The following is a 14,319-nucleotide window of genomic DNA, read 5'->3' on the forward strand; positions in this document are numbered from 1 at the left end:
CAGGGGGGCGAACAAGACGACGGCTGCCATACACCGGTGTCGCCCCCTTTTAAGATCTCCGACGGTTGGCATCAGGCAGTAAATAGTGGAAATGAAAATGAATATTTCAAGCTGGCCGCCTGCAGCTGGGTGAGCACAGGAATGTTCGGCCTCCACCCTCCCACACAGCCGACCCTCGCCGCTCCGAGATTACCGTTATCTTGGCTCTTAAGCGGTCCTCGTGGGCAGCCAAAATTAGACTTTCATATCGCCAGCTGGGCTCTGGGACAATCAGCTTTCTTTTTTTGTTTCTTTTCCCTTTCCAAATATGAGCTTATAGGGGCGCTTACACGCACTTCACACGTCCTTTGTTGCACAAGGGTCCGTCAGGGGGTGACTGTCAGTAAAGAGCTGGATACGCCGGACACGTCACGTGAGAGAGTGTGCCAGGCGATGGACTGGCATCCTGTCTGTGGCTGCTGCTGCAGCGCCAGCGGTGGACTAAGCAGATTCAGACAAGAGGTGGACGAATGGATGGACACCTCAGTGGGTCCACTGAGCAAGACTGTAACAGCGGGCATCGTGTCACATCAGTTCAACAGAACATGCTGCGGACTGTAAACAGCTCTCCATTTTATGAATCTCCCATCCTATTAGGAGGCCAGGAGCATGCGAATGGACCAGGAGGGACTCCTGCCATTCTGTGCCACCATCCCACCCTATAGTACATAAAGAGGAGTATTGGAACTATGTGAGCTCACGAGGTGGCCTGGTCACCACATGTTCTCCTGGTGTCGAGTGCCATCCAGTGCTCTTCTACACTTTACCAAATGCCTGGGGACAGTTTTGGCCAGAGCTGGTGGGCTACGAGGCCCACCTCTAAGGAGAGGCAGAAGTCATCGTGGTTGAGATGTGCCATCTTAGCTGCTATGTGAGCGGCGGGGGTTCACAGCTCGTTGGCTCAAAGTGAAAGCTGGCATTGCGTAATGCAGCCGGCCGAATCCTGACACGGCGATGATTTATGCTCCTCGGCAGAGGCAGGCAGACAGCGAGAAAACCCCACGGAAAGAGGGGCCTGACAGAGACAGAGGCGCAGGAAGACAGATGCTCTCTGCAGGTCGCGGTCCACAGCCGGGCTCCAGCTGACCTCCACGCTCGCACGGAGGAAGAAAGGAAAACTCCCAACACCGATCCATCACAGGACAAAGGGAAAACCGAGACGGTAAGGCCCTCGGGAGAACCACCGGAGCACCTCTGACACAAGGCTACAGGTGGGCGGGGTGGACGGGCCCACCCAGCTGAAAATCGCTACAAAGGAAGTGTTGGCTTATTTGATGCCCACACTCCCAGTGATGCCGGTTCAGGCAAAGAAATATAAAAATGTGGCAATGAAATTGAATGGGATTCCAAATAGCGGCTTTGAGGTTCCAAACTGCACCTCTGACCAGTCTTGCCAATCATCCACTTGGAGAGAAAGCATTTGGGAGTTTTAATGTAATGGGGGGCACCACTGGGCTCAGTGCCCATTTGTTGTGCGGCATCTGTTGTTCTCTACTCATCTATGGGTTCTCTCCCACACTAAAAGGTGGGTGCAAGGACGTGTGCCCCAAACTGGCCCTGCATCCTGTGTTAGATTTGCTCTTCTGCCCAATGGTGCCCTGTGACCCCAGTAACAGAGTGCATGGAGGAATGAATGGCAGTCGCCAACAGAGTGCCTTATTCCTGATGTGATTGACCCTTCAGTCAGCAGTTGGCACAAGAGGATCCCGGGGTTACCCATTTCGGTGTACCCGATTTACTTTCTAGATTCCTCAGCTCCATCTTGGGCCCCTTTGCTTTTCATACACACACAACCATAAATTAAGCATCTCCCTGCTACAACCTTAGACGGGATGCCAGGCCTTCACAGGGCACACTCAGGCCACAAGCCAGAAAAGAGAGAAAAAACAGACAGCCATAGGAGGGAAGGTGGACGGTTGAGGGGCATCAGCGCCAACTGCTGTGCCATTCAATCCAAAGGGCCCTGTCACTGAGACGAGTCAAAGCATGTGGCGGCTCTGAGCCCGACATCCACATATTCTCACACATAAGAATGCAGGCTGGCATAAGGGGCGCGTCAGAACCGCTAATGGCACTCGTAACGGCCGAGCCTTTTGTGGCCGCGCTTCTCGAGGCGGCTCTGGGAATCCCTAAACTCTCCGTCTCTCGCCTCTAATCTTTTTCATATCGGACAGATGATACCAGGGCCAGCGAGTTATTTTCTGTCAGTTAAATCTGGATTAGTGGCATTGCGGCTGCCTCCACATCACCTCGCACTTTGACAGAAAACTGCAATATCAAAGTCCCTGAAGAAATTGCCATTTTCTTTTTTTTTCTCTCCTGAAACACAATAAGATTTGTGGTGATGGACGCAGAAGGTTTGTGCGACTTGCCTTGCAGTGGTGATTCAGTACCAGCACTGGCATGCCATGCACCGTGTGACATGAGGGTGGCGCTGTGGAGTCAAGCCAATGGCTGATCTTGAACGACAGCACAAGATGGGCAGGCACGCAGCGGGAGCAAATCAGGAATGAAGCTGCTTGCGTGGGCCGGGTGCCAGCTGCCAGATTTGGAAAGGAACAAGAGCAAGCACCAAGTAGCAGAGGAGAGCGTCAAAGAAAGCGTGTGTACTGTAGGGTGGCACCTCGCAGCTTCACGGGGCCAGCCCAGTCTCCGTGTAGTCAGGTTTTTGGTCCAGATCGGCCCAGTATGCGTGAAGGTGGGCTGATGTGTGTGGAATGGCCCCCCATAATAGCCCGATGTTCACCTTTGACACAGTGCCATCCAGCCACAGCATCCCTAAAACCTGATAAAGTGAATGTGCAGACAGACGTAGTTACAGTCAGCTGTCGTCTGCGTGTGCGAGCCCACCACATCTGGCACTCAAGCTTCCCTCCACTTCAATGAGGCCCTGGCAATGGTAAAACGTGCCCGAGGTGTCAGATTGTAGGTTTCTGCGTGAGTGTGACCATGCGTTAAGTTGGCATCCCATCCTGGCATGGGTCCTGCCTCAACCCCAGTGCCGTTAGGATTGGTTCCATGCTCCCAAACGGAGAGCAGCAGGTTGGTAAGATGGATGGGTGGAGCCTGCTAATTAAGTGACAAACTCTGATGGCCTCATCAGTGCATTGAAGTAGCGCTAAGGAGTCATCGTCATCGTCTGTCACATGACCATCAACAGCGCGGTGAGCAAGAGGTTCATCGATTAAGAGCAGGAAAGGTTCGCTCAGTTGAACCCCCCAGAGAAGGCCTTGCAAGTAACCAATGAATGGACCAGCCCACCGACCAATCAACTAAGAAACTAATCAACTGATCAACCAATGATTCAGTGCGCCGACCAGTCGAACCCATCCACTAATTAAATAGTCAGCCAATTAACTGGTCGACTTGGCCCAATCGGCTCAATGATCAATCAACCATTCCAAGCAACTGTGTCGCCCTCCAATAAAGTTCAAGTTCAACCCTACTAATCAGCCAATCAAATTCTCCAATTAATCAAACAACCACTCAATCAAGTAGTCAGACAAGTAACAGGTTGACTAATCTCTCCATCGATGATCGATCAATAAGCCCACTGACCAGTGAATCGGCCAATCAATTGACCCACCATCTAATTACTCAGTTGACCAACCAGCCAGCGAAGTTTACTTTACATGGCACCATGCCCATTATGCACCAACATAAGGAGCCAATACAATAAAGGAGGCAGCCCTAAAACATGAGAGCCAGTTTAGACTGGCATCCAACCACATGGCCTCTGATGCCAACAAGCTCCTTATATAAAAGCTCATGCAGCCAAATGTGCCAGCCCACACTGCAGACGCCCAATGCTCTAGGCAAGGTGAAGGAGCCCATTATCCTGTCTCACACATCGGGGGCACGGACACACAATGGTGGTCTTATAATACCCTCTCCGATACCCTGAGACACTCCATGTCAGTCACTGGAGAGCTTCATATTTTCCTGGCACAGAGACCCATGCCATGTCTAACCAAGGAGTAAAGCAGACAGGGTGCCCATGACAAGATTTGCACAGCTGCCGATTTCCTAGATAGTTGGTTAACTCTTTAGAAATTAACTTCATGCCAGCTATGAAGCTCGTGTGGTCTTTTGAACAGAAGATCAATGCCAGCACAAGCATAACTGGTCAGAATGGCTGTGAGACACCTGCACACTATGGGCACACTACTGGCATGGTAATTTATAAACCCCTTCATTTTTTTGTTTTGGGGAGTCAAAGCCATGCCAGCAGCATTGGGCACAAGTGCCAAGCACGCTTAGGTTTGCTTTTTTCATCCCAAAGACGTGCATGTTGGGTTAACTGGCTACACCAAAGTGGCCTTGTATGAGTGAGTGTGGGTATGCGGAGGACTGGGACCTGCGACTAACTGGCACCCTCTCAGGTCCACATTGACAACGCACAGAATATTTTTTGAATTGACTTGGTAATAAAAACAAAATAAATAAATCCTATTTGCATGTGGCACACGTCACTTGGTTCCAACATAACATGCCATTTGGCCCCCTTTGACAGGGAATGTCCTACGATGGACTGGTCATGTGCCAACCCAAAACTGAACGATGGCTTCTGTTGCTTAGACATGTTTGTATTGACATCCACAAGACAAATGAAAGTCCTTTTGCCAGCCCTGAGTGGGCAGGCCTCCCTGGTAAGACCACAGCTGGCAGAGCTGGTGGGTGATGGCGAAGCAGTCGCTGGTTTATCCGTTTTATACTCCACTCTGGTGTGTTTGCCTGTTTTTTAGCTGCATGCCTCCCTCTGCTTGGGTGTTTGGTTTGCCGTTGGCACAGCTGTGTTAACCCTTTGCTTGCCAGGCTTACTGTACTACATGCTGTATGTTCGTGTGTGTTTACTGTATATACTGTACATTGTATATATTGATATATACATTTGTCATTATTATATGGCCTTTATTAAGATACAAACTTTCAATTTATTCTCGGCAGAAAACTGCAGGTGCTGAAATATAATTAGGAGATGCCATAAGCAAGTGACAAACGGCACCAAGGCCCTGCAGGACCAGGGCCAGGGTTTTCTGGGTAGCACTCATAGCGTAAGAGCGGCACAAAAAGAAAATTGATGAAACAATTTCCAAAATGACCCTTATTCATATGTAGAGAGGGACCTCTGTATTAAATTCAAGCGCTTCCCAACAAATGGCAGTGCCAGGTTGATGTATGTGTGTATGGGTGGCTGGAAGCAAGAACAAAAGGCTGCTATTTGTCTGGGGGCTCCTGGGACAGGGTGCCATATCAAACAGAGCGCCACATCCTTCAGACCTGTCTGTGTCTCCCTCCGCCACCCGCGACTCTTATCAATTACCAGCCTGTCATCTTAAAGCGTCGCATACGCAAATGCCAGCGCACAGAAACAGGCGGCCGGCATGTCGTCGCAGAGATTCCGGGCAGTGGAGGGGCCTGCGCTTTGTAAAGAGGTCATCGCAGCTGTCTGTGTCACAATGGCCAAGACAGAAACGTGCCAGGCAGGAAGGAAGAAGGGAAAAAGTCAAACCTCGTTTAACCTTTGGGACAATCGCCTGCCTTCGTGTAATCAAAGTTCCACTGAATTTCAAAGCCTTCTGCTCAGGAAGAGGTGGCCGTGACTCGGTGGTGACGGGGACGAGTCACTTTGGTGCTCAACAGGCAGACGGCTGCCGCAGGTGACTCATGGAGAGCTCTGACTTCGGTGGCACCTTTTGCACAAACGTTTCCTAACGGCGGTCAGGCAGTGAAGTGCTCAGTGCCGTTTGCACCCGTGTCTGCAGTGCCCACCGCTAATCAGCAGCATCTGGAGAAACGCAGACAGCAAACTCTACAGGAAGGAGACGCCAAGCTGTGGCGAAGAATGCAAAGAAGAACTTTGTCAGGATAAGCGAGTGGGTGGGATAAACACCTGCAGCTCTGGGGGTCCACCGTACTGGCAGAGGTAGCGATGAGCGACTTTGAATTTGAAAACCGGTGTTTCAATTCTCAACAGATGTGCAAAATAATAATAACCATAATAGTAATCATCATAATAATAGTGATAGTAATCATCATCATCATCATCATCATACCTTTATTTATATAGCGCCTTATCATACACTAACTGGCAGCTCAAGGTGCTTTCCACAGATTCATCAACAAGAGCAGTAAAGATGTGCTGTCGCTACTTGGATATTACCATTAATTAATATTACAATCATTTCTAAGTATGTCTGTAATGTAAGAATACGAATAATAATTCTTTGCATTTATCTAGCGCTTTTCTCACTACTCACTCAAAGCGCTCAGCAATTGCAGGTTAAGGTCCCAACAGCGCAGAGTCCCTTTTGGCATTTATGGGATTCGAACCGGCAACCTTCCGATTGGCAGTGCAGATCTCTAGCCTCAGAGTCGCCACTCCGCCTAAATTAGAGTCCATAAAATCTGTAAATATTAAGCCAAATCCATGCAATTCAAGTCGGCTGTATCCACGAACTATACGTATAATAAAAGAAATATAAAAACACAAGAAAGTGTAGAATTAAGGCGAAGTTTGCGAAAAGTGGCGTTAACAGGGAGAAGCGGCAGCTAAAGGCGTGCGCCAGCGTCCCCTCACCTGCTAAGTAGAAAATCAACCCGCACTTTGTTTCTGGCGAACGTCGTGCCGTCCTTGCAGAAGGAAAGGCGTTGAGCCCCCCGTCCTGCGATAATCCCACATGCGTCTGCTTGTTGCTGAGTATTTCAAGCACAAATCACCGTAAGTGTGCATATCCTCAGCTAGGGTACGGGGGTCTGTCGGTGGGCTGTGCGTTCGACTGCGTGTTTGTGTGGAGACTGAGCCGCAGGTCGCGTGGTCATGTGATCGAGGGGCCTGCAGAGCACAGGTGAGTCCGCATGTGTGAATGAGGCTTCAGGGGCCAGCGTTCTTTGTTTCTTTTGCTGGGTTTCACATTCAAAGTTAACGTGACACCAGATTTGTGCGTTTTGTCCTCGCTGGTCCAAAGGAATGTCAATTCTTGCTCCAGAATTCGCTGAGAGCCGGGAGCGGACCGCTCGGGTTCGAGAATCACACACACACACACGCACGTCTTGCTGCCTCGGACTGAAGTTGCGGCGAGGCGTCTTACAAGTTGAGGTCACTACACGATGTTTCAAGCGTATTTTCTTTCACCCAAGTGAAGGTTCGGCCTCGACGCTTGTTGTGGAAGGCCGCTCAGTCCCACTGATTCTCCCTGCGGTGGTCCTGCCCATTGATGCTCCCCCCCTAACCTTTAGAGTTTCTACTTGTGGGCCTCCTCCCTGATGTCCTTCATAAGGCTGCTCGGCTGTTCCAAATTTCCCATCGGAGTCAATGGCTGAGAAGAGCCACTCGGGGTGGAAACCTCGATTTGTGGAGCGATAAGCTTCTACTAAAGTCTCTGCTGTCTCAAACGATACGTATCGATAATAACTTTGGACGACTTCGCTAACCGATATTTACGGGTGAACTCGTTCCCCATGTCTTTGTTGTCACAATTTCACCTCTTTAGCATCTGAGATCTCTTGCTCTGTTAGTGTGAGAGGCTGATGTGAATGTAGACGACAATCTAATTACGTGTTATAGACGTCAAATTGTAAAAATTCGGAAGGACGTTTTCTGAAAACAAAACCTAAATAAACAAGACGGCGGCCATGTTGAAGTCCCAGCTGAATTCTGCACTCTGCCTGCATGACTTGGAGTGACAATCCAGTGGGGTGACTGCAATGGGCCCCTCGTGACAGAAGAGTTCAGTCTGCTGTGTGTTCGGGTCAAAGGTCCACGTATGTCATAGATGTTGAATTGCCACGCACAGTACACACATAATTGAAACCGGTGACCAGAAACCACACAGCGTGGTGGTGGTGGTGACGTCTGCACACTTCCTGCAGTCACAGCACAAAATGGCAGGGCCCTTCATAACCAAACGACTACACAAAAGAGAATGGATAAGAATATGAAACCCCTCAAGGGAAGGAAAAACTGTGAGAAACAACACAAAACGAAAGGAGAAAGAAAGTGAAAGTGTGACGGAGGAGTGTGTGTGCACATCGCGAGTGACGTCACAGGAATGGCGGAGTGCAGCTCCCTCCTGACGCTCCTGCACTTTGATTTGTCGCTCAATGGCTTACTGGGCTCCGGTCCCAGCCGCTTATACGGGAGCGTATTTGTGGTGTCCGGAAGTGGCGCGTGCTGCATGTCGGTTACGTTTCTTATCGTCTCTTATTGATAGTTCTGATTACGCTGTCAAATCAAAACCTTCTCTATTTGAGAGAGGCAATGCCACCGAGCTCATGGATGTTGTCACCAACTCCACAGTACCAATCAGCACTCAGCAAAGAGAGAGGGACAGACGTGACATCGCTCACCACTTGCCATTCTAATGCTTCCTGCCTGTCCCTTTGTCTCCTAATTATTTTCTGCATAGTTTTCCAGATTTCGGAGACCAGGGAATCCGCGGGTCACGTTTATTTATTTTTAATGTTGTAACTGCATTTTGTTTTTCCGGTGGGTGCCACCATTTTCTGGTCCCATTGCCATACTGCACTGGCTGGTTGTTGGGGGCGTGTCTCTGAAGTGACATCGGGTGACATCTTCAGTGTGACCACATATAAGCTGGACCTGAACTGGGACGCTTTGTCCAAGATTGTGGCTTCGCCCCGTTCTCCTGGTGTTTGTTCTTTTGCTGCCCGCCGATTTGGAGTCACCCATTAGCGGACCATTCACCTCTGCGGTGATGTGGCAGGAGAACTGGAACGCCTGACAGAAATCCCTCACAGGCCCACCACCCAGATTGAACCCAGGATGTTGAACCTGCGAGACCACTGTCCGATGGCAGAGTGCTGACGACTGCCCCATCCTGCCACCCTGTCACTAAAGCTGTGCTTTTCAACACATGTGTGCCAATGACAGAGGGTAACAGACTCCCTGGTAATGTATTGAGTGAAGTAGCAGTAGGGTCCATCTGTCCCATAGCCCACACTCTAATTAGGTGGGTTTGAAACTGGATGGATGGGTAAAGCTAAAGGGCACTCTGAGCAAACTGACCGCACTGTGGTAGGAGAGATGTGAGATGCCCATGAGAGGCCAGGCGTGTGCTGGAGGAGAACTCAAACACGCACAGCCCGGTCTCCTCCGTGATGGTCTTCACAGTCCCTCATGCCCTGGTGAGCATGGCACCGCGCCTGCTATGGTCCAGATCTACATGAAGATAATCCATGTAACACCTTCAGCAAGGCTACGCAAATGTAAACTGTGCCGTCATGTGTTTACCCTGCTACTGCCTCTAGGTGCCCCTGGCACTTCAAACCTGCGCCTGTCACCTTTCATTCAACACACTGAGGCAAACATGAGGTGTGCCAAGTCACCCGACACGGCCGATGCCCGCATTCAATAAAAGAGAGCCACAGATAGGATGTCCACGGGACAGGAGCTGTGATGTCACCCTCCGGGCTCTCCTCACCACCTCTCAGCAGCTCTGCCCCCCGCCGCCCCCTCAAGGCTGAGCCCACCGATGATTACATGGCGTTTCAGACTCAAAGACCTCTTACCTTCCTTCATCATCCCGACTTTTAGACACTTCATGAAGCGACAGGCCTGGCAGGATTTGCGCCTGCGCTTCGTGATTTCACATTCATTGGTGGCCGGACAGCTGTACTCGATGTTTCCTGTGGCACAGAAGGGGAAAAGCCAAAGTTACTGAGGGGCTGGCAAATATGAAATAAACAAATCTGAACAAGAGCAACAACTATCATCATCATCATCATCACCACCACCATCATTGTGAGCCTCACGGCCATGGCCATGGGCAGCACTGGGCACAGAAAGTGGCCCAACCCACCCCACACCATTTAGGCTTTGCCTGTTGAGTCATGGAGACTGCCACATTGGGAGGTAATATCACCGTCCAGTTGCCCCCCTTCATGCCACTCTCAATGTCGCCTGCTGCCACTGAAGCAGGTCGAACCTCACTGAGTAAGTAAGGCTCTGGGATTGGCTGAGCTTCTTACATGACAAACAAACGAGAAGAGACCAGCAGGTGGGCAGGAAGTGCCATCACCAGAGAAAGGCCAAGTGGATGATGGAGATCCAGGGCTGGTTTAAGGCCGCCAGTCCAAAGCAGCATGTTGACTCGGGACCACCCAGGGTGACGCAGATGTGCGCCCACTCCCAGATTAGTCTTAGAATTATTAAATACACTTCAGCGACACACTCAAAGGGCATGAGACATGAACCTGGCACAGCACGGGGCACTAAGGCATATTCCTATCTGCCAGGATGGACTCTTCCCCTGAGCCCTGCACTGGCTTGGGCAGGTGGCCTCAGAGGTCAGCAGTCCCATGCCCACTTTGACCTCTTGGAGACTACAAGACAAGTGGAGGTGCCCAGCGAGATGGCGGCACATCGCTATCCTCGGCCCTAGTAATGTCCAAGGAGTGGAGGTTCATGTAATTAACATGGCGTCCGCGGGGACGCGGGTGCTGATGAGATATTTCAGACTTAATCAGACTTTGTAAACACTGATGTGTATTGACTTCCCTTCTCTTGGCCGGTGCTTCCTCATTAAAAAGCAGATTAGTGGGAATGTGCGAGCTGCAGGGCGCTAATGCCACACGCGAGGTCGGCCATTCAAATGGAGGCACAAAGCCAAACGTGTCTTCAGAACAACTCGCCGGGGCGCCCAGCCCATGCCCTGCCAGCACTCGAGAGTTCAGCCACAGGCGCCCGTCTCCATCCATCTGGTAACACTGGGCACTGCCATGTGGGCACACACTAGGCTGACCTAGGTGGGCAAGACGCCTTGTCAGTATATATTAGGTGGGCCAGAGAGGAAGACGCAACGACCAGATCACAAATGGAACGAGGGTCACCTCAGCGCTGACAAATGTGCCACCCTGCGTGGACTTTAAAGGAGAACAAACTTGTCCAGACATCAACTCAGTCCACTCATTGCAAACAGGTAGTGGGGGAATGGGCAGCACTGGAGACCCCCCAGGCCTACCTGGACCGATCAACTGGCCTGTGGGGTTTAGGTGGTCAGAAAGTGGAGCAGAACCCAGGACTGTGCAGCTCTACTCACTGTGCCACCAGGCAGAACCTAAAAGAGACACACATCGGATTTATCTGTCACAGGAGCATCAGGTGCAAAGCAGGAATGGGACCTACGGTGGGCACGTGGACAGACACCCCTCTGGCCCAATAAACACTCTCCTTGCATGTATTTGGACAAAACAATGTAGACGAGAGAACAGGCAAACGTCACACAAAACTGCCTCACTAACAGCTGCGCCGCCTTCCTCAAGACTTCTACGAGAATGAAGGTGTTGTAACATCAGGCCTATTCACTTAACCAAATACTGCTTTAAACAGCAGCGGCATCGGGCACAAGGCTGGAATCAGCCCTGGACAGGGCATATGGATGGGCACCCACTGGGCAGACACAACCGAACTTGCGCGTCTTTGGGATGTAAGAAATAAAACTAAAACAAAGGAGCAGGCCGGGACTTGAACCCGATGCCAGCAGAACGGACCACGGGGCTCATCGAAACTGAAATGAAACGGCGATATAATGCGACGGCAAAAAAGGGACCTGCCATTACCAAGCACGAGGATGACGAGGCGATGGAGTCAGTGGCTTCAGAGGCCGCGGCAATAAATGAAGAAGATGGCGTTCGGCGGCACCGCCAGGCATGTGCAGGAAAATGTAAACAGAAAGTCTGAGGGGAGACAAGGAGCGGCGTAACCTTGAGAGGAGATCTGAAGACGACCTGAAGGATAATCAAGCGCACGATTCCTCAGGTCATACGCAGACAATTCAGCATGAAATATGGCCGACACACACGCCCGACTCAATTCTTGCATACATTTCCAAACGGCTCTGAGATGTGACGCAGCGAGCGAGGGTCTGCGTGCTTTGCCGGTGCAGGAATCGGCTAATCCTGTGACAGCCATCACCACAAAGTGAAGGAGACAGAAGGCACAGCCACACGGCCATGTCCTCCTCGTGACACTCCCTCAAGGTGACCCCAAATGTCAGGTGTCACTCGCCACAACGTCGACGGAGTTGGGGTGGAAGGCAAACATGCAGCAGGAGCTTTCGGCCAATGGGCAGGCAAATCCACGCCCTCCTCGCTCTGTGCAGGAAACGTCTCAACTTTTACCCTCCCAAAAGGTGATGCCCAATGTCAGCATGCCAATGCACACCAACCCTGGCATAGTAGTGTCAAAATGACAAGAGCCCTTTCAGTGGCAGGATTCACCGGGCGAATCCCCCCCAAGACCCTGGCATTTCCCGACTGCGATCTCGGCAGAGGAAGGGGACGCTGAAAAGAAAAGATGGAGAACAGAGAACAGCACCCTACCTTGAATCGTCCGCTTGAAGAAGGCCTTGCAGGCTTCACAGGAGGCGACCCCATAATGGTAGCCGGAGGCGATGTCGCCGCACACCAGGCACAGGCGCTTGGGCATGGAGTTGAGCATGTACTCGCACTTGGTCTGGGAGTCCTCTGTGATGGTGCTCGAGCAGTCGTCGTACCGCTTCCGGGCCGCCCCGTTGGCCCCCAGGCCCGTCGTGGGGCCATAGAGCGTAGGCGAGTCCAGCCCGTTCTGGTGGCCGTTCATGGTCGAGCTATAGCTGCCGCTGGCATCCGACGAGCCCCCGGGACTGTGCTGGTTAATGCTGTCTGTGAGTGAGGCCGGACTGGACGGTTCAGTCTTGATGTACGAGGGACAGCTGGAGTCGATGTGCCGATCCTTGCTGGACATTCTGCAGAGGAGCCTTCGGAGAGAAAGGGGGTGGGGACAGAGACAGAGAAGAACAATTAAAAACACGGCATGGAACACAGGGGGACGCCACAGCAGCAAAGTGTCATCACCAGAACACATGCAAGGTGCAGAGCACGAGACCACCGTCGATTTTAACAGTGCAGCCAACAACAAGGGCTGGAAACAGCCAAAGAGAGTCGACCGAGCAGTTTAAGACGTCCAATGAAGAGTCAGTGAACCCCAGGGCCGCGTGTGTCACGGAGTACAGTGGGATTTAAGAAGGTGAAAACAGAGAGATATCGAGACATGAACACGCAATTAAAACGAGACAGGACATGATGAGAGGATGAAAAAAGGAGAGATAGATAGATAGATAGATAGTGTAGTAGGCAGGATTAGATAGATAGATAGATAGATAGATAGATAGATAGATAGATAGATAGATAGATAGATAGATAGATAGATAGATAGATAGATAGATAGATAGATAGATAGATAGATAGATGTGAAAGGCGCTATATAATACATAGACTGAAGGATAAGGAATGACAGGAATGGCTCATTTCTTACTTTCTAGAAATGCCTTTTGGATTTGGTGAAGTGGCTGCCCCCCTTTCTGAATTTCACAGACAGACTATTAGACAGATGTGCGAGGGGCTGTATCACATGAAGGAGAGGGGCTATATAAGACAGAGCTAATCTACACCATATATTAGGTATCTAGAGGACACCACTTGCCATGCCAAATCCTCTCTCCATCATCAGTGTTGGCTAATTTAATATCCCAGAATGCATTTCTTCAGTCCAACATAGATGCGCTCGGACTAAAATTATAATAAAGAGTAAAGAAAGCAGCAGCACTTTGGGCCTTGTTGATTTCGCTCTGTTGTCGCACATTTCACATGACCACACACATGCAGCACAGAAATGTCACGTTCTTTCTGCTAAGTCATTCAATAACGCAGCTCCAGGACCCCGAACGCATGCATTACTGAGCCGCGTGGTTAAAGATGGCTATCCTTAGGGTCTTACTGGAAGGGACACGCAGAGCACCAATCATCCTTCATTTACACGTCAATATCGACTTGTTCTACATGGTAATCGGCGCGAGAGGATGTCAGAGCTTTATCATGATCCCGTACAAGCAGTCAACAAAGCATTTACAAGGAGCGGTCATTCTCCGCCGTCACTGGCCACCCCCAGACGCTCTGGCATTTGAAAGATGTAAATGAGTCCTGTTAAAATATAGAAAAACAGCACTGGGGAATTATTTAGTTGAGATTACCACGTGAAAAGCGGCACTTCTGTGCATTTGTTGGAGGCGTCGCCATGAATGACTCCTGTAATTAATAGATCTTTCTCCCTGGTGACACCAGCAGTAAAGGGACAGGATTCTGCTCGTCCCAAGTTGACATTCGCTCAGCCGCTCTGTGTGGTCCATTTTTACTATGGGGTGCCTCTGACGCTTACGGTGGCTCCATGGCCTTATTGTCACAAATGAGTGGCAGTGGGTTGGTGTGTGCGAGACGGGACAC

General features: G+C 50.6%; 1 protein-coding gene across 4 annotated transcripts in view; it reads right to left on the reverse strand.

The window, feature by feature from the left end:
- The window catches only part of esrrga (estrogen-related receptor gamma a), a 230,985-nt gene that overhangs the window by 54,569 nt on the left and 162,097 nt on the right, over nucleotides 1-14,319 (reverse strand). For all 4 annotated transcript variants that reach the window (XM_039738280.1, XM_039738279.1, XM_039738277.1 and 1 more), the window contains 2 exons: nucleotides 12,382-12,797; nucleotides 9,571-9,687 (listed from right to left, as the gene is read on the reverse strand). In XM_039738280.1, the coding sequence (XP_039594214.1) occupies nucleotides 9,571-9,687; nucleotides 12,382-12,784 (520 nt within the window). In that variant the 5' untranslated portion in view covers nucleotides 12,785-12,797. The remainder of the gene's footprint in view (nucleotides 1-9,570; nucleotides 9,688-12,381; nucleotides 12,798-14,319) is intronic.

The sequence above is a fragment of the Polypterus senegalus genome, chromosome 16 (assembly GCF_016835505.1).
Source record: "Polypterus senegalus isolate Bchr_013 chromosome 16, ASM1683550v1, whole genome shotgun sequence".
In the NCBI taxonomy this organism is placed as follows: domain Eukaryota; kingdom Metazoa; phylum Chordata; class Cladistia; order Polypteriformes; family Polypteridae; genus Polypterus; species Polypterus senegalus.